Source organism: Spermophilus citellus (genome assembly GCF_964194105.1).
Source record: "Spermophilus citellus genome assembly, chromosome: 9".
Lineage (NCBI taxonomy): Eukaryota > Metazoa > Chordata > Mammalia > Rodentia > Sciuridae > Spermophilus > Spermophilus citellus.
The window spans coordinates 53,626,236-53,648,515 of record NC_138191.1 but is presented as its reverse complement, the minus strand read 5'-3'; the positions used below and the strand labels follow the sequence as shown (position 1 = coordinate 53,648,515).

At 33.6% G+C, this 22,280-nt stretch overlaps 1 protein-coding gene across 2 annotated transcripts in view; it reads right to left on the bottom strand.

Annotated features, from left to right (window-relative positions):
* DPYD (dihydropyrimidine dehydrogenase) overlaps positions 1–22,280 on the bottom strand; it is an 824,864-nt gene that overhangs the window by 792,404 nt on the left and 10,180 nt on the right. Inside the window, exon 2 of one of the 2 annotated variants that reach the window (XM_081305920.1) lies at positions 9,938–10,006. The exons of the other annotated variant lie outside the window; for it this stretch is intronic. Coding sequence (XP_081162046.1) covers positions 9,938–10,006 — 69 coding nt within the window. The remainder of the gene's footprint in view (positions 1–9,937; positions 10,007–22,280) is intronic. 2 annotated transcript variants of the gene reach the window in all.

Genomic DNA, 22,280 nt, shown 5'->3' with positions numbered 1-22,280 from the left:
AGGCCATGTTATCTCCCATGGAGGGGCAAATGCCACTATTTCTCATACTGCCACTCCCTGCTATTCAGGGACTAAACTCCAGGAAACTGCAGCCCAGAGTTCAGGGTCTTTCTTGGTACAATCAGACATACTCAGGGAGCAAAGTCTCTGCCTGAGGGGCAGCATATCATTTACACTGGGGACCTTCACCCTCACCTCATCTCACTCATGGGGTGCAGTTTGCATATGAGCAAACCTGCTTATTAAGGAGTAGTGTCACTCAAAGTGAGGCACTGTCACCATCCTAAGTTCTGGAGCCATGGTCCAGAGAATTTTCCCAAAAGAAAAGGCAGTCATATGAAGGACAATTTCTCCTAAAGAAACTTATCTTATCTGAACCCCGATGTGGGGGAAGTTCAAGTCTAAGAGTCCTTTTAAGAACAATTAAGATTTTGATAACAAAAATTACGAAGAACCAAGTAACTCTATGAAAGCAATAAACTAAACCATGAAGGTAGACAGTTCATCAGGAGAAAAGACAGTTCAGACAAGCCCTCTTGGGGTGGAAAAAAAAAAACTGCAAAAACTCACCTCAAAAACTACCGATGAAGAGGGATACAAATTTAACTGAATCACGTTGTAGAACTATTTATATCCCAGGGCTTTTTCAAAAACAATAAAGCAATCAATCAGAACTCACTGGAACTAAGAGCTAGGTATGATACAAATAGAGGCAGACAGTTCAACAGAGATCAGTGGAAAGAGGAAGGAGAGCTCTGCTAAATCCAGTTATGACAGAACAACTGCACATGTCCATGGCTGCACCCTCTGAGGCTATTGGAGGGTCACACAAAAGGAGAAATGTACTTCTCTAAAATAACCCATCAGTCATTCAACAAATACCCAAAAAACGACATGTGCACCATCCCTCCAGAGTGGGGATCAGTATAGAGAATTGTTGTAATACATTTTCTAAATTTTATGCTTAAAAAGATTAGAAGCCATGTGCTATGATCTGTATATGGTTTAGGTGTTCCCCAACCCACCTCAATGATTCATATGTTAGAAGTTGGCCACTACCTACTATGGTAATTTTAAGAGATTGTAGGTAGAAATTATTGAGAGATTCCAAGATCTATCAAGCCCCTATCCATGCTCTGGTTTCATGTCTCACCATGAGCTCCCTCTTGCATGTACTCGCACCAAGATATTGTCTGCCATAACATCATGACAACAGAAGGGCTCTCTCTAGAGCTGATGCCATATGGTTTGGACTTTGAACCCCTAAAAGTGTGCTAAATAAATCTCTTTTCTTTATAAAATATATGCCATCCAGTATTTCATTATAGTAACAGAAAACAGAGTAATATATCAGGCAAAGAAACAGGATTGTATAAGATGTGCATCCACACAAAAAACAAGCAACAAAAACCAACTTTGAGAAAGTCCAAGTATCAGATTTAACAAAGGTTTCAAACTAGCTATCATAAGGAAAGTATAATTATAATGTTCTATCAAATACACATCCATACAGAGAAATTATTAAAAAGGACTAACTAGAATTACAAGTTGAAAAATACAATGCCTGAAATGAAAATTTCACAGCAGTATATAATAGTATATTTAAACTGGCAAAATCAAAAAACTTAAAAAAATTATGTAATAATAGAAGAATAAAGAAAAAATTAACAAAGCCCTAAAGTCTGTGGTAAATCGTTAATAAACAAAATACAATCATGTGAATACCAGAACAAGAGGAAAAAAGAGAAGAGAAAAAATACAAGATATACAAGTTGAAATTTTCTCCACTTTGTTTAAATAAAACATATTATTAAATTACATATCTAAGAAGTTCAACAAATGTATAGTAGAATAAATAGAAAGATATTATACAAAGAATATTAACAAATATACTGAGTCAATATCAAAGAAAAACTATTGAAAGCAGCAAAAGAAAAATGATGCATAATATAGAAAAAACTAACTTTTAACAGTTCATTTCTCATCAAAATCAATGGACACCAGAAAGTAGTGAGATAATATACACAAATATACAAAGCACTAAAAACATTGTCAAGCAAGAATCTTATAACCAGCAAAACTATCTTTCAAAAAGAATAGTGATCATGAAGAATACAGATGAGAATAAATGCTAATGCATATGTGGGGGGAAAGGTACACTCATATATTGTTGATGGGACTGCAAATTAGCACAGCCACTTTGTAAATAAGTATGGAGATTCCTCAAAAGAGTAGGAATGCAACCACCATATGACCTAGTTAGGCTACTCCTTGGGATTTACCTCAAAGATCTAAAAGCATTCCATATTTATACAAGCACATCAGTGTTTATAGCAGTACAATTCACAATATCCAAGTTATGGAACCACCCCATATGCCTGTGAACAGATGAATGGATAAAGAAAATATAGCATATCTATACAATGGAGTTTTACTCAGCTATAAAGAATAATGAAATTATGACATTTACTAGTAAATGGAACTTGGAAGTATCATAATAAGAGAAATAAGTCAGACTCAGAAAGTCAAAAGGTCAAATGTATTTTTGTGATACATAGAAGATCAAAATAAGGGGAAGATGGTAGGGATACCATGAAAATGGAAGGAGGATCAGAGAAATGGAGAAGGGGTGTTGGGCAAGGGGGAATGGCAGAACAGGGGAGGAGCAGTAGAATGAAACTGATCAAATTTTGCTGTGTAAATGTACCATGGTGAATTACACTTTTATGTATTCCTAACAAGTATCAATTTATAAAAACAATAAATAGATAGGGGGAAGGGCAAGGAAGTAGAGTAAGGGGACCAGGGGTAAGGGGAGAAGGCAAGGGAGGGAGGAGGTACTGGGAACTGAAATTGAACAAATTATATTCCATGCATGAGTGATTCTGTCAAATGAATCCCACTGTTTTTTATATATATATATGTGTATGTATAATAAAAAATTATAAAGCACAATAATTTTTAAATACTTTAAAAATTAAATAATGGTGAAATATAACACTCCCATCCCCAAAAAAGACAATTAGAGAATTTGTACAAGTAGAAATTCTTCAGGCAAAAAGTAAATGACTATAAATAGTATTAAAGTTCACAGGAAAAAAAAACAATGGTCAATAATAGAGTATAAGTAATTCTGCAATTATAAAAAATAATATAAAATATATACTTTCAGTATAAAATATATTGATAATAAAATAAGATCTAACTATGTGCTGTCCATAAGGAGCAACCATCAGATTCAATGTTATATATAGAATGAAAGTAAATGGACTGAGAAAGATACCATTTAAGTAGTGACCTTATGAAAGCTTGAGTGACCTATAGTAGTATTAGAACAGACTTTAAGCAAACCAAACAAAAAAGTACTACTAGACACAAAAGCATGTTTTATGATGATAAAGAAACATCCATCAGGAAGCTCTAACAATTCTAAACATATGTGTGCCCAACAAGGCAAAATACATGATGCAAAAAAGGGCAAAACTAAAAGGAAAACAGACATTTAGAGAATACTAGTTGAAGACTTCATTTTCCCACTTTAAATACTGGACAGAACACAGGCAGAAGAATAACAAGGAAACAGAAGATTTGAACAACACTATACATCATCAAGATGTGATAATTTATTAATCTCAAGTATGCATGAAACATTTTCTAGGATATGTTAGCTGAAAAACAAGCTCAATGAACCTGAGGACTAAATAATACACAGTAGTTCTCCAATCACAATGCAATAGTATTAGATATCAATACAGAAATAAACTTTTAAAATTGTGCAGTGTGGGTGAGCATTATAATCATCATAATAGAAAGATACAGTTACTAAATACCACATATGCTTTCATTTATATAAAATCTCCACACAAGGCAAACGTATGGAGACAGCAAGTAGATTAGTGTTTGCCTAGGACTAGGGGGTAGGGAACAGAAAGCAAATGCAAAAGGGTTTGTAGTTTCTTTTTTGGAGTGATGAAAACTGATTGTGGTACTGGTGGTAAACTTTATTAATACACCAGAAGAGTCTAGGAATTCTACCCTTTATATGGGTAATATGTGAATTAATACACCATGAAACTTTTTAAAAAGCCAAAAATTGTTATATTCAATTGATTTAGCTATATAATGTACCCACTTTAGTAAACGTCATTGGGACTTGCTTTAGTTGACAAATAAAAATCTGACAAAGATTATTTTTAGTAATTCCTACATGTGAAAGAATAATACTTTACTCTATCTGATGAGATGTAGGTATCTTCTAAACAACAAATGCACAAAACAGTTGTAGTTTCAAATGGTTATTCTTCATAATGACATAAGACCAAAGCAACTCATCAACAAAAGTCAGTATTAGAAAACCCAAGTCATCTCATTTTAAAGGAAAAATTAAAGACATTGTCTTCTTTAAAAAAATTTTTTTGCTTATTTATTTCAGCTCGAACCATACTAATCTCAGACTGTAATCCAAATTAATAAATAACATGATGACACTTTTTAAAGGTATACTGGCCAACATTCAAAGCAAACAAACTGGGTAATACACAAGAAAGATGGCTGCATTTATTTTAGGTTTTATTTCCACAATCCATACTGTGATAAATGATTATGTTTATCTATGTCGGCATAGTAATGTAACTTTTGAGAATAAACATTCCAAATGTAATTTATTGGCTGCTTATCACAGTAACTTTTCTTTCACATGGTAAGTAGAAAGTATAACATAACATGAAATATTGGGTTAACCTTTTGCAAAAAAGGCACTGAGTTGAATTCAATGGATCTTGGGTAAAAATAAATTGGATTGTGGAGAATGGTTACCAAGGATTTGACTTAATAATATTCCAAATGAAAGTGATATAAAATAAAAATACAGGACATGAGAGTGGTTGAGAGCTGTTAAAAACAATTTTCCAAAGCAAGACTTTTTAAAACTAAAAGTCAATATCATCAATAACTAAATAGCTGGCAGAATAATATAGGAGAGTTCTAAATTACATTCTTCCTAAGAAATGACCAAAGCCAGGTCCTAACAGGGTCACAGAGCCCCCTCTCTAGATAAATCGAGTGCTTTAAGAGGGCCATTAACCCTTCAGATATAGGGTTATTACCTACGGAGGGAGAATTTTCTCTCATCAAAGAATTTGGTCTTTGAGTTTGCCAATCATTTTGAGATAGTGCTGATTCTGGAAGCAGAAAAACAGTATTTGAGAAAATTTAACTGTGCTAATTTTATTTAGTTGAAGAAATGATAGAATATGATTTGGGGCCAGTACACAGGAAGTCAAGTGAGTTACATATTGTTCCTGCTTTGTTCACTCTGTTCTGGGAAGCAGCTGGAGGCTGCAACACACAGTAGAATTCTGCAACCAGTTTTGTGCATTTCCTCAGAGAGCAGAAAGAGGGTCCATACTGACTACAATCAACAATCACAAATCCTTGCTTAACAAAAAAGACACTAAACCATAGCCCTAAAATACTGCAACTTAAGTATTTTTTGAGAGCTCATTTTCAGTTGTGGGAAGCCACTTGACCAATATGTTCCCTTTCTAAAAATGTGGCTTTGTTTTGTAGTGCAATATTGATTGACCAAATATAATGCACCATTAAGCTCTCTTCACCCTGTGCATCTGAAATTATAAACAAATGTTTCCTGTTCAATCCTAGTTAGTACTTACAATAATTCTGAGTAATTAAAAAGATACATATATATTAACATTTGTGCTTACAGAATTAAATTGATGAATTAAATACTGTCTTATTCGAATTATGTTTAAATTTTGTCTTTGATGACATATCATTTTCTTTAGTTAATCAACTTGAATAAAGTAAATACAAATGATGGCCGGGAGGTGGTGGCACACACCTATAATCCCAGCAACTCAGGAGTCTGAGGCAGGAGGATCACGAGTTGAAAGCCAGCCTCAGCCATTTAGCAAGGCCCTAAATTAATTAGCAAGACCTTGTCTCAAAATAAAATATAAAAGGGGCTGGGGATGTGGCTCAGTGATTAAGTTCTCATGGGTTTAATCTCTTGTACCAAAAAAAAAAAAAGTACTGACAATAAAAATCACACTGTTCTCATTTTTTTTCATAATTGAACAAAAGTAACTTGATTTCAAGATAACATTATATTGCCATCCACTTATTTCCTTCACAAATATTCTCAACTAATAGGAGCATAGAATACCAATCTATTAATGCTTTTGATCAATACTTATTGCCTCTCCCGGGTACCAATCAACATATGTTGACTAATGGAGAACTGCACTTTTTAATACTTACTTGCTTAACATTCCCTTGCTTATAAAGCCTCCATCTCTGTCTCACCCGCTTCCAAGTCTGTCAGTAGTCTTAGTACAGAACTAGTTTAATTTTTTTTTTAGTGTTTGATTATTTTCTTATTTTTTTCATTGGTTGTTCAAAATATTACAAAGCTCTTGACATATAATATTTCATACATTAGATTCAAGTGGGTTATGAACTCCCATTTTTACCCCGTATACAGATTGCAGAATCACATCGGTTACACATCCACATTTTTACATAATGCCATATTTAAAAAAAATAGAACTAGTTTAAACAATATCTTACAAATGTACAAGGTGCTTTTGGATACAGGGCAAGTTCAGAACTCCTACAGTCAGTCTCCTGGATAATGGGGAGCAAAACAGGGAAAAATGCACCTCCACATTGGGACAGACAACTTTGGAGTCTCAAAACCTTGGAAATCTGCAGTAACCGGTCCTGAGCAAGAACGATCACATTTTCAGACTCTTTTTTTTTTCTTTTAATGTACTTCTATTTTCTGTCAAGACACAGCTTCCCCCCCCCTTAGGCTGGACTACTTTGGACTACTTTTCCAAGTAATGACAGCAAATGAAAGTCATCTTCAATTTTTTTTTCATTTTATACCTCTATACAAAGACCAATTTTTCCTATATGCAAGGAACTAACTCATTCAGTAAATGAACAATTGATGAAGGAAATCACTGACAGTTCTAAATCCTACAACTTTCATTTTATTGACTATTTTCAGAATAATATGCATATTGTTTGAGTTTAAATTTGGGCTTAGATCTTAACTCTTCTATTTTTCTGGTTGTTTAAATCCTCAATCTCTTTTTCATCAACTGCTAAATGTAGACCAATAATAGTACTTATCCCATGGTATTGTTTTGAGAATTAAATAATGAATAAAACTAGAATGATTTACACAGTAAGTACTTATTATATTTCATCTATTTGTATGAAAACTAGGTTATAGTTGTCATTCAACCAATATATATTCAAGTTCCTGTACTGTCAATTCTAAATAACACAGGGGGATTATTTTTAAAAGTTTTGGAATATATAAAAAAATGAAAGCAACAGGTAAAAAGGTAACTATAAATAAGATAGTATGAAAAATAGAGCTATATCTCAGATGAAACCAAATCACCAGCTGAGTCATGGGTCCCTGAATTTATCATTGGCCTCTGCCCTGCAATTTAAAAAGCAGACTGCCTGAAAAATGCCAATATGCACTTCACAAATTAATACAGCAGTGTAGAAGGGTCATGAAATTCAAATACAGATTTTAACATCCATTACACATATATAGAAATGAAGATAACATTTTGTAACACATACAACTGTATATAAAACTCATGGACCTTTTGGCCCAACATGTTTAAGTGATTTACATTACATTTTCTTTCCAGGAAAGACAGGTCAGATAAAATATAAGGAATTTATAAAGCATCAAAAAACTCATCAAGTGGAAAGGAATAAACCCTTTCAAAATGCTAGTCATGTTGTCCAAGAAATATGATTCATTTCTATTGAACAAATAGTTAACACAAAAGAAATAGTTTACACATCTTAACACCTCACATCTATCGTGTCACTCACCAACTCAGCAAGCTGAAGTCTGCCACATGAATCTTTTGTTTGGCTTTGCAGGGTCTAGTACATGACTCTCTTTCATTATAAAATACACACCCATAAAAGGTACCTATGTTCTAATTTTAAAAAGTCATTTTATTTTCCTTAAAAAATATGAAGAATTCAAACAAAGAAACCATAATGTACACATTTGATATTCACCATATAATTCTTAATATAGAGCAGAGCAAAGGTGGTTACTGTTCTGATTTAGACACTGTATTAGTCTTATTGGGCTACTATTTCAGAATACCATAGTCTGAGTAGCTTAGACATTTGTTTCTCATTTTGTAGGCTAGGAAGTCCAAGATCCAGATGCTGAGTAATTTGGTTCTTGTTAAGAACATTTTTCCTGGCTTGCAGATGACTACTGTCTCACTATGACTTCATGTGCAGAGACAGAGGCAGAGATTGAGAGCAAGCTCTAGATTGTCAGTTCTTATAAGGGCCCTAATTCCATTATGAGGTTCTCACCCTCATAACTTCAACTACCCCTAACTCCCAATAGCTCCATCTACAAATATCACACATTGGGCAATAGGATTTAACATGTTAATTCTAAGGGGATAAAAACAGTCTTACAACAGACATGGAAAGTATTCTTCTACCTCTGGAAGGCAAACACTGTTAAGACTAGGCTTCAATTTAAAAGATACTTTATCTTAAGACTGCAAATGTTATCCTATTGATTCTATACATTGCTTTTTTTCAAGGAGAAAATTCATAATATCCAAAGGAGATATAACATAGTATTGCTTAAATTCAACAAAATAAAATAAAAACAATTTTGCCAAATAATTTAATACTAGCTACTAATTATACATGTTCCTTTATTCTTTAAACAATTTGAAAAATGAAACATTAATAACATTGAAAAATGTACTATTTTCATATTTTCATTATAGGAATTGAAAATAAAATATGTACAAAATGATATGAAAATACATAAAAAGATGAGACATTATTTTATTTGAAAATTTCACTGCATGAATTATAAGCTTCTTAATATTGTAAAACACTTGTGCATTATATATTTAAATTAAAACAAATATTTAGAAAAGATAAAAATATGAAATTCCATGCTAGAATACTGTCTCATATTTGCAAGAGTTGGGTTCGATCCTCAGCACCACATAAAAAAATAAAGATGTTGTGTCCACCGAAAACTAAAAATAAATATAAAAAAAGAGTTGAATGTATGCATGAATTTATACAGAACCCAAAACAAAATTCAAAAGGAGAAGAATTGATGGGCCATTATTACATGATCAAAAAAATACTAAATCCACTAGGTAACTAAGAAAATCCATATTCTAAAACCTATAATTTTTTCATACATTCATCAAATATATGTAAAATCCTATTTCCATCCCTTTTCTTACATAGTTTACTGTATCTAGGATGTGGCAGCTTTACATTAGTCTAAAATGCTAACTTTCCTTAAGTTCTAACTAGAACCATTCCTCCAAAAACTCAGAATGGACCCTCTCTATATATTAAATTATACCCATGAACTGCTACAGAAACTTGCCATTGTCCCTCATTTGACGTGTAGGAAATTATGTCAAGTAATTGTTAACATGTGTTCTTTCCCATCAAACTAGTCATTAAAACTTTCAAAAGCAAAAATAGTTTTTATGTATCCACAGGACTTCAAAGCAAAGCACAGTACTTCATTGGAAAAGATATTAACAGTGCCCCCCCCAAAAAAAAAGTTGTTAATGGAAAAATTTCTTAAGAAAACAGTAAAAAACAAAATTTAAAAAATTAGAAAAAGCAACAAACTTCCACTAGCAACAAACTTTCTAGTGGAAGCTTGTTGCTCCTGGCAGAACAATCAGCAGAATTCTGTTTTCTTCTTAGTGTTCTATTCCAGGGGACAAAGGGAACCCCATTCACTCCTTGTCAGCAGTTACAAAGATTTTAAGTCATATAATCATTAACCACTCTGTAATAGGAGTTCAGCCTTTGCCTCTGTTTCCTTCAGAGTTTTCAAAGGTTTAATCATGCAACTCACTTGCTGAAGCAGTGCAACACTTTGAACTGAACCTTGCAATCTCTGGTAATATAACACCAGCAACAAGTTCTGAAAGGAAAATCAAATTAATTGCTTGTTGTTATTTTCTTTTAAAACTTTCTAGGGTCAAAATTTTGGATTCTGTAGGACAGCACAGACAACGCTAATACATGAAAGACTGTTCCCTGCAACAACAGAAGCTGCAGACCAAGGGAGGAAGAAGACATAATGATAAAATAAAGGGGTATTAATATGTTCACAGAGGAATGCTCAGGTTCTATGTGAGCCCAGAAGGTTAAGTCAGGAAAGGACTGAAGGATGTATATTTCCTAAAATGATTTTATTGTGCTCTTTAAAATTAAAAAACTGTATCCTTTAAGAAATCTCCTTCAAGAAAAAAAAATGTTTATGACATAGCAATGAAAAATAGAAGACTTTGATTTCCTGGCAGAAAAGAATTACTGTATACATATGCCACATATACACCATAATTTATGCCTATATATTCAAATCATGTTTTAAAATGTATTAATTAATATTAATTGATATTCTTGATGTTTTAGAAAGTTTTTAAAGGAAAAAGATCAATTTTATACTTCATTTAAAAGTAGTTCCATTAGAAATATATAATTTAACATACTATTTTAAATAACATAGAACTCATGTATATAATTAGTACTTTCCTCACTTTTATTCTCTTAATTAAGAAGTAATATTTTGTCTTCTTTATTGACTCATTTTGTTTGAAAAAAAATAGAAAGAATAGTCCCCTTTTAAAAAGTGTTATTACCTAGTGAAAAATATGTAATATGAAATCACATTGAGACTTCCTAATTCTTTAACAAAACCCACTAGCAATTCCAATTTAGGGGCCTAAAAATCTCACTTAAAATAATTTAAATTTAAACCTAAAGTAGAAAGAAATAATGTCTTATATTTTTACTACTGTTACAATTAAAAACTAATTGACCTGAACTGTTCCTACCACATCCCCACTCTACATCTTCTTTGGGTCCCTAAGATTTAGTATATAAGGGTTGCAATGGACTCTAGAGATAAATGTTTTATTTTGCATCCTAATTCAGGGACATTGTTCCAAACAATCACTGAACTTTAATAATAAGATGCACCCAAAAATATAACAACTCAGTGAGACCCTGTCTCTAAATAAAATATAAAAATAGGGGATGTGGCTCAGTGACTTAGTACCCCTGAGTCAATCCCTGGCACTGCTCCCCACAAAAAATATATATATATATGACTAACAGTTATACACACATGCATGCATGCATACACACACACACACACACACACACACACACTGCTCACATAGTGTACACACTAGTATGAAAACATTTACACAAATAGGAAAGATCATGAATAGTTCCCAGAAGAATGCCTGCATCCTTCCAATTGAGGGGGGGAAAAAAGAGAAATGTTCAGCCACCAATTGAGTCTTCACTGAAAATCAGTTTCTGCTCCAGTACAGTAGAAATGCTCTTGTCAATCTTTGATGATGAAAATATTGCCCAATGCTGTTTGTGTTATACATACATATTTTCCCTCATATACAGCATCTTTACTTTTTTCTTTTGTAAATAAATACATTTTTATAACTACTGTTTTTTTTTTTTAATTTTTCGCAGTGCTGGGGTTTCAACCAGGACTTCATGCATGCTAGGCAAGTAGGCAAGCACTCCACCACTGAGCTACAGGCTCAGCCCTTTAACAGCCTCACTGAAATATGTATAATTCACTTGCCACACAATTCACCTTAAAGACAAAATTCAATGATTTTAGCTAGTGATTCACAATCATTAACATGCTCAAATTTAGAACATTTCATCAATCCCTCTCTTAGGGAAAAAAATGTTCCAATTAGTAGTCACTTCCAATTTCCCTAAAGCCCCCTGCTTTAAACAACCATTAACTTACATTTCTGATTCAATGGAGTTGTTTATTCTGGACATATCATATTAATGGAATCATATAAAATACAGTCCTTTGTAACTGGTTTCTTTCACATAGCATAAAGTTTTCAATGTTTCTCCATGTTGTACTTTTTACTTTTATGTTATAAATCTCCTAATATGCTTTCTGTTTATATTTCAGCAATTATCCTTTAATGAGATTTAAATAAATTAAAGATCATATTTACTGTGTAGTTATCATTTCTACATTTCTAAGTTCTTGGAGTACATCCATGTTTCCAATTTGCATCATTTCCTTCTTCCTGAAGGATATGACTTCCTTTAACATCTATTAGAATGCAAGAGACCCTGCTGGTAAATTCTTTCATCTTTTGTATTCCTGAAAAAGTTTGTATTCTTCTTGGTGGTTGAATGCTAATTTCACTGAGTATAGAATTCTAGGTCAAGAGCTTTTTTTCAGCCAGTTCTTTAAATATATTGCTTCACTATTGCCTCTTACTTGCATTGTTTCCAATAAGAAATCTGCTGTTAGCCTGGAGTGGTGGTTCATGCTTGTAATCTCAGCCACTCTGGAGCAAGGCAGGAGGATCATCCACAACTTAGAGAGACCCTGTCTTAAAAATAAAATAAAAAGGGCTGGGGATATAGCTCATAGGTACAGCACACCTGTATCCGATCTCAATATTCAGGAGAAGAAAAATAAGCAGGAGTAGAAGAGAGAAGAAGAAATATGTTGTTGTCTTATCTTCCTTTTATACTATATAACTTTTTATTTTCCTCTGATTGACCTGAATTGTCTTTTTCACTAGTTTGAGTAATTTGATTATGTTGTGCCTTAGCATACTTTCTTCCTATTTTTTTTTAACTTCATTGGGCTTTTGAACATATGGATTTGGTTTTTTTCAAATATTGTTTCTGTTCCCCAATCTCTCTCACTCTTTTGCTTGGGAGATTCATTTATGTAAGGATAGTCAAAGTTGTCCTATAGCTCACTGATATTCTTTTCTTTTATTTTTCTCTTTTTTCCTTTCTGTACTTCATGTGGAATTGTTACTATTTCTGTGCCTTCAAACTTAATGTCTTTCCTCTATAATTTCTAATTTCCCTTTAATCTCATTCAGTGTACTTTTCATCTCAGACATTATAGTTGCCAGCTCTAGAAGTTCATCTTTAATCTCCCACTATCTTCCATGCCTCTAACTTTTTGAACATGTAGGTCACAGTTGTACTCAAGTTTTAATGAACTTCTATAATTCAAACATCTGTGTCACTTTTGCATTCATTTTTATTTACTTATTTTTATACACCTTATGGGTCGTTATTTTCCTACATCTTTACATGCCTGGTTATTTTTAATTTGATGACAGACATTGTGAATTTCAACTAATTGGGTATGTAATGTTTTATATTCACATTTTTTTAAGTTTTATCTTGATTCACAGGTGAATTACTTGGAAACAACTGATCCTTTTAGGTCTTGATTTTACGATTTGTGAAATGAGACTTGAACAGCATCTGCTTTGGGTCTAATTATTTCTCACTACTGAGAAAAGAAACTTCTGGTGCTTTTCATTCATAGAACCCAATGTCCTGTGACTCATGGTGTTCTTCAGGCACTATTCTTAGACCCCGTGTCAGGTACTGTTCTTTCTAGCTCTCTTAGATGTTTCTTTATGCAGTCGTGCACTGATCATCAATCTGTGGAGTACTGAGGAGTAGGAGTATGTCCACAGATTTCCAGGTTTCTCAGAATCACTCTGTGTTATTCTATTCAAAAAGTCCAGCTGGTTTAGTCTCCCTGAACTCTCATCTCTCTCTCTTCAATTGATGAAATCCACCAGACTTTATGAACTGCAGCTTATAAACTCCCTTAAGTAAGCTAGGGAAAATCCAGGCTACACTCATTTTTCTCCACTTCACAAAGATCACTGTCTTTTTGCCAGATAGCCAATGTCTCAAAAACAATTGCTTTAGATACATTGCTTCCTTTTTTTAGTTTCAGGTAGAAATGTGTGTAGAAAAGGGTACACTTGGGTGCTTATGTTGGCCAGGAGCGTCCAGGAGCGCAGTGATGGTGCTCCTCCTGGAGAGCAAGCAATTCCTGACAGAGCTGACCAGGCTCTTCCAGAAGTGTCAGTTTTGGGGCAGAGTGTACATCACCTTGAAGAAGTATGACGGTTGAACTAAACCCACACGGAGGAAGGGTTCTGTGGAAGGCGTTAAGCCCTCAGACAACAAGTGTCTATTGAGAGCAATGGATGGGAAAAAGAAGATCAGCACAGTGGTGAGCTCCAAAGAAGTGAATAAGTTTTTGTGGTGCTGGGGATTGAATCCAGGCCCTCACACATGCTATGTAAGCAATCTATTATTGAGTTACATCCTGCCTTCATTTTAATAGTTTGGAATGATGTGATTGCTGAATGTTTTAGCCCTGTTTTCTAGATTATTCTAATTGAAACTTGACAATTATAAAAGTTGTGTTATATCATGGACATTCTTTCCACCAGATTGTATAAGTTTATCATCATAATTTCTTGAGTTTTGAAGAGTTCTCATAGCCAAATGAAATGCACACAGCATGTCATGCTTACATGACAACAAGGCTTGGGTGAGCTCCCCTGCTTAGTAACACTTCACACCATGTCATTACAAGTTATTTCTCAGGAGGTTCAGTATTTCCTGGAAACTTGTGGCAGGTTTTCAGTGGCCTTTGACCTATGTGCCTTACCCCTTTTTTATTTTAATCTATCTTTTTATCATAATGAATTGTATTCATGATATAACAAACTCTAAGTACACAGAGTATATACAGTGAATTGGTGTACCTGAGGGTGGCCTTGGACTCATAACACAAAATGTAAACACATCCCCTACTCTCCCACCTAGAGCACTGAGAAGTAGAGTAAAGGTATCACAATTCAGTGGGTACTCCCTTCCACATGGCTTAATTTTGTAGAGTTCCATGCCAAATATACAGAAAAGTGTTTGGAATGCTATATTTCTCCATTCACTTTTTGTTATTATTTTTAATACCTTGTTTTATTTATTTTTATGTGGTGCTGAGGATTGAACCCAGGGCCTTGCATGTGCTAGGCAAGCCACAACCCCAGCCCCATCCATTCACTTTTATTTATGAATCTTATATGAAGGTATTCAAGATTTGCATTTGATTTTGGAATCGTGAGCCTTCAAATAGAAAAGATTAACACAGATACTCTTTTTTGAAACAGCGATATCAGAACATTGTACCTGAGATCCCTCCACACACCTGGTAATTCTCTGTGGATGGTTACTGGGAGTCAGTTTAACAAATATATTTGACATATTTTGTGAATCTCTGCCTGAGCATCCTTTCCACCCTTCTTCCCTATTAGCAAGCCCCTATAATTTTTGAGAGGGCCATCATTCTAAGCTGGAGACTATAAATCAGCCAATAAGATATATTTGGAAGTGATGGTATTTTAAGAAGTCTCATTAAAGGAAGGGACACACTATTTTTTTGCTCTCCCTCCCTCCTCCTGGCATTTTAGCTTCCAACTTGAACAAGTGAACCTGAACTTAAAGATATCAAGTGCAAAAAGAGAAACCTATTGACAAAAATATTTTACATGCCCTATAGAATTTATTTAACTGGTAAAAATAAATTATGTTATTAAAGCCACTTTTTTTTAATTTGTAGTACTGGGGATTGAATCCAGGGCCTCCTGCATGTTAAGCAAGTACTCTACCACTAAGCTACATTCCCAGGCCATTTTTAAGTTTTATTTTAAGAGAGATTCTCACTAAGTTGCCCAGGCTGGTCTTAAACTTGCCATCATCCAAACTCAGAATTCTGAGTAACTTATTTAAATTACTTCTATTAATTTTTCTATATTATGCCTCATAACTTGGTTCTTAGTGTGCTTCTCTGGTAGCTAACTAGGTGTAGGAAGCACTAACAGTTCAAACAACAAGTTAAAATATCCAGAAAAAGGGTGCATATGAACTTCAAAATAAAAGCATTTGGCTTATGTATTAAAAGACAAATGGGAAATCACATCAGCATAAGGTAGTATTTTCTTGAAATTCATCAAGATGTCAAAAATCCTAAACCAAAAATTACTCATTTCAAAAAAATGATAAATGGAAATTTTGTTTTGCTAGCATGGGGTTAGGGGGATGATTCATTTAAATCTCCATGATTGACTAATAATAGTTTTCTCCATTTGGTCTGACACAAATTTTTCACAAATAACACAATGATAAAAATAAAAATTTACCAATGCTCCTTTGCAAACATTTTTTGGAAACCTTCCATAACCATCCTCTGCACACAACTCCTTCCCCACCCATCTTTATTCTTTACTCAGTCCTCCCTTATTGGGCTGTGGTAGATAAGACAATTCTGGGCTCCCAATATATACCATGCAAAACACTCAGTCTCTATCAATATTATCTTGACTTAATTTTAGGACTTGTTCTCAATCTAATATATAATTCAAAAAGAAAACAGTTAAACTCTTTTTCTCAAAATATTGTATCTCTTACTTGGAAAAAAAAATTTTTTTTCTAACATTCTTGCGTTAGTCCACTGTTTGTAATATGATACTGAATGAGGTTTTACAGTAAGCCAGGCACTTCACTAAATCGTTTTCAAGTGAGAACTGTTATCATCCTCACAAAAAATCCCTTGATAGCACTGTATTATTATTATTGCCAGTTTGCAGATGAGGAGCAAAATCACAATGAAACTGAGTAACTTGTCCAAGAAGTGACAGAAATTCTAACTTACATATCTGACTTTAGTGGCTATAGTATTAATTACTACTCTCCCGCCTTTATGGGCAGCAATAATGTTAGCTTTTTCGTATTTTTAGCATGAAATTCAAGGATTGCTGTACATGCATTGTAAATATTGAAATCTGTTTTCCAATGGTGCAGATAACTATGTCAATAAAACCTGAAAGAAATCTGACTTACAGAAAATTCTACCATCTGTCTATTAGCCACAGTATCTACAAAAGTTCCTGGTATACATTAGTCATCTGTTGTTGGATGAAATAAAGAGTAAGAAGCAAATCTCAAAAAATATTGTTAATGAAGCTCTAGTAGCACTTGAAAACAATATAGGTTGTGAAAAGACAGAAATGTAAATGTACCTCTCATGTCAACCATTTATGATTATATGGGGAATGGTAATCACAGAAAGTACAAGTTGGGATAGGAACTGCCTCAGGAACAAATGTTCAGATTTTTGGCACATCACTTAAATATTGCTGTCATCTTACAAACGACATATAGGCTAAAAAAATTTGACAGTGAAATATAGCTTGTTTCCCATGCCTTTTAATTGTTGGATTTGAATTAAGTCCAGGCATCTTATCTAAAAAGCCAACAGTTATTCTTAATTGTGAAAAAAAAATCACAGATGCTCTGGTACCAAAAATATAGTTTACAACTCAGAAATGTCAAGTAATACTACTTCCATTATAAAATAACTTCCATGTTTAACATTTACCAACTTATGAAAACTTTTATGTATATTATTAGACTCTCAATTTCTTGCATTTCAATTGAAATCTACACTGTCTAAAATATTATGTATATGTGCCTATGTACCCCACTAAATTTAAGCTTATTGAATCTAATGACTGGCTATTACTCATCTCAGTATCTCTAGTAACTTGTATAGGGCATAATATAAATGAGGCTTACAATAAATTGAACTGTATTTTCTTAAAGTATAGAAGCCATAGGGATTTCCATTTACAGACGGAATTACTAAGGTCAAAAACACAACCCAGTTAAAGGCAGAAGTCAAGATTAGAACCAAGCCTCCTGACTTCATCACAACACACAAACTTATAAATATATTACTACAAAGAAGTTCCCTAAATATTTTTAACTAGCCACTATTTAATATTGCCTACTACCTTATCTTTTGATAGGAAGTTACATAAAAAGTAGAATAAGAGCTAGAATCAGAAGTATATTAATAATAAAGACAAGTGAGCCAAACCCAAAAGAATACATCTGTAATCTCTGGAGTTTGGGAGGCTAAGGCAGGAGATCACAAGTTCAAGGCCAGCCTCAGCAATTTAGGGAAGCCCTAAGCAATTTAGTGACACCCTGTCTCAAAATAAAAAAAAAATAAAAAGGGCTGGGGATATGGCTTAATAATTAAGCACCCCTGGTGCCAAAAGTTCAGAGTTTCAGATTTGTTGAGTAAAACTAGATTTCTTTCATTTCCACAGGAAAGATCAGATGATCCCTATATTTAAAATAATTGTTTAAGCATTCAAAGTTTGCCATTACCACTGAAATAGTCTTCATCTCAAAGATGAGTAAATTAACACCATTACCTTCAATATGAAGCTTCTTATATTTCAACTGTCATTTTAGATTCATACCGAACATAAATTTAAGCAGAATTATGTTGTTGTGTAACAAGTAGTATTTTCATATTAGTAGCATTTAACTTCTAGTAAGATTTATTACTTTATTCATTGAATATTTTGTTTACATGCATACTAAGAGAACTGTTTTACCTTTTGTGACACTTGTTAAATGGGGCACACCACTAGGAAACAATCACCTATTATTCTCCTTTTCAATCTGTAACTATAATAACTTCCTGGTGTTTAAAAAAAGGTACTTCCCATGACTACATAGATCCATATATTCTATAAGCCTTCAGAGAACTTACATTACTCAAATTTATAAACATTTTTTTTCAAAGGATAATCAATATCACTACTAATATCAGTATCAGGACTACTCCACAGGACCCACTGGGCATCAAGGTAATCATAACATTTCAGTGACAACGCTTTAGGGTTAATGGGAGTGTGGAAGATCATAATAAGCCTTCCCAAAATATGAAGAACTGCTGAGCTGGAGACAACTAAGAAGAAGTGGATACAGAAGAGCTGGCTGCCCTCCATTTGCCAAAAAGCAGGACATAGATTTACAGAGACAACAGATATCCAGCCTCCCTCTACCAGGGAGAACAAAATTAACGACTGAAGAGAGGTGTGGTTCTCATCATCGTGACAATGATATTAAAGGAATTTACATTAACAAGATCTACTAGCCTTTAACTGCTATTCATTTTCCTTCCCTTGAAGATGCCACCCAAAGAGACTCAAAGTCCTCTTCCTTTGTCTTAACACTTTTCTAAAAATGTACTGTTCATTGTTGAAGATGCTATGTAAGCTAGAATTCAAAGCCACCTCCTGAAAATCTACTCCTCCTCTGGGCATCTCCCATGTATGTCTGAAATGTGCACATTAATAAACTTCTGTTTTTCTCTTGTTAATCTTTCATAACAGGGGTCCAATCCAACTAAGAACCTATTAGGGCTTATTACTACTCCCCTACAGTTCAAACTCAAAGCTCATATCAATCCAAAGTGGTTGCCATGGGTATTCAAAGACACTGCTGATCTTGAGATACGGCTTGATAATTTATGTTATCATAGGCAACATCATTTAATTTCCCCAGGAAAGTTGACACAAAGGATAAAACTTATCAAACCCAAGTGCATATATTTTTAAGCCATAGGTTTTATGGAAATATATTTTAGAATTGACTAAACAATTGCATAGGTTCTGGATTTATTTCATTTTCAGGGTAAGTGAGAATTACACAAAGTGTTCTTTTTTGAAAACTATAGTGCAAATTATAATTACCCAATATGCATACCTAAAAATCCAGCATAGCATAATTAGTTCAAAATTATACAGGCCTAAAGATGCAAAAGGGGCAAGGGTTAGGCTAATATAAATTAATCTTCGATTACATCCTTGTAATTACATTTTTTTTAGTCCTCAAATATGAATTGGCTTTCTGGACAGGTGACATCATTGTTGTCATGAAGTAGGAGGAAAAGAAAAATTCACTTCATTCTAAGTCCCCAGTGAATCAAAGTTTTATAACACATATCCAACTGTATACAGACATTAAAGAAGAAAAAGAAAAGTAGAATTCAAAAACAAATTCAAGTCCTGCAGCCCATTTTGCCTATTTCTTTCTCTTAATCTCTCCAACAAATACAGATTTTGTCCTGTCAGAGGTCAAAGTAGCCTGGTAGAGGGTGAAGCGGTCAGCTGACATCATGTTGAGAAGTGATTGATGGTGTCACTTCAGCTCCCTCCACTGCAACCATCTGGCCTCGATTAAAAGCCATTCATACCTTGCTTCATTTACACATGTGAAGGGCTCCTTGAAGAACCGAATATTAAACATCCTATTGAGAAATTCTGTGAATGCATACAGTCAGAAAAAAATGAGGTAGCTTTTGAAGGACTTCCCACTTATATACTTCTGATTCCTAATTTTCATATCATGTATTTTAATGTCTGAATAAACAGCAACATAATATTGAGCTCATATTCATAGATTTTAGTTTTCAATTCACTACTGACTTTAATCAAACCATTTAACCTTTCTATGTCCTTGGTTTCACAATTTCTGAAACAGATACATCTTCCTAAGAATGGAAACATGTTCCTAAGTAGGGTATGAGGGGGAAAAAAAAAAAATAAGCATGCCTTGAATGCATATCCACAGTCAACCCTGTGAAGTCCAACTCTGCCAGCTGCTATACTGCACTGTATTATAACTGGTCCATTTCAGCCAAGACAGCACTCCTCTACCCACCCCTGGACAAGGATGCCCTAACTCATGTTTTGGCCCCTGAATTACTGCATACTGAAGCAAAGGTGGAGTGAGGTTGTAACAAAACTTACATGAATTCCTTAACTATAACTTATCAAATATAACCAAAATAACCATGTAAAACTAAATCATTAAGATGTGTGAATGTAAATTTAAAACATGTCTACTTTAATCCTAGTAACACAATTCTGTGCCATCACCCCAAGCACTTATTTTGTCTTGATTTATAGTTTTTTGCTAATTTTCCTCATCTGCTGTTCTGCATCATAAGCTCCTTTAGGAAAGATGCATTTATCTTTCCAGTCAGACCCCCACACACACACATTATCTAATGTAGTGGCTATCATGTAGCAAGTACTTAGCAATTACATATGAGATTCAAGGAAGGTATAACATATGTTGTTGGTAACTTAAGCTTTACAAAAATATATAGGGTTGAGTATCCCTCACTTGAAATGCTTAGGATGAGAAGCATTTCAGATTTCAGAGGTTTTGGCACTCAAGATTTTCATAAATTTTACCGGGTAAGCATCCTAAAGCCAAAAGTCCAAAATTCAAAATGCTTCAATATTCAAAACTTAAGTCTTTGCAGACTTCTTATTATCTTTCAATTTCAGTTTAAATGTCAACTTCTCAGGGAGGCCTTCTCTAACATATATGAAGGAGGCTCACTTGCTATGGTGGCCTACACCTATAATTCCATACCTATAATACCACCAACATGAGAGTCTGAGGCAGGAAGATCAAAAGTTGGAGGCCAGCCTCAACAATTTAGCAAGACCCTGTCTCAAAATAAAAAACAAAAAGACATGGGAATATAGTTCAGTGGTAAAATGTCCATGAGTTCAATCCCCAGTCAAAATATATATGTGTGTGTGTATTTATGTAATTAAAAACATTCTTAAAATTCTACTATCTATTGTTCCTCCACTGTAATACAATTTTCTTACAAACAGAAATAAATTAATAAATATTTTTGAATAAACAAAAGAAAAAGGAGACAGTAAATCCCTATACTTGGAACGGGGTTGTAGCTCAATGGTACAGAGCTTGCCTACCATGCATGAGGCACTGTGTTCGATCCCTGGCACCACATAAAAATAAACAAATAAAATAAAGATATGTGTCCATCTACAATTTAAAAAATATTTTTAAAAAAGATTAAAAATTTTCCAAAGAGATAAAAAGAACCCTGAAATCTAAACAATGATAGTCATTATTAAAATTTTAATATCTAGCACTAACGACATATTTGCCATGTGTTAGAACTACTGAAAATTATGAATGTATACTATTTCCTTCAACCATATAACAATTCATATATAGGTACTATTATTAATCCCCACTTTACAGATGAGTAAACAAACATTTATTTGCCAAAATTAGAATTTCTAAGAGGCAAAGGTAGGACATAAACTCCTTGGTTCCAGAACCTGCATACTTAACCATTAATCAATGCTGCCCTTCATTCCAATTAAAGTAAATTAGAATGAGCCACTACTCAGTATCAATAAATATTAACAATAGATCAAGTCCACTAGTCTACTGTTAGTTCTGAATTTATATAAAGTTAGTTTGAATAAACTGCATGTTTCTATAATAGCATTAATTTTGTTGTGATTTTATTATTCATTAATATTTAATTAAAGTCTGGGAATATTTCTATTTAAGAATATGGAAAAAAATGTTCAAATTTCCCAAAACTCAATCACTCAAATTAAGCAGACAGGAAACTTCCATCTAATTAAAAATAA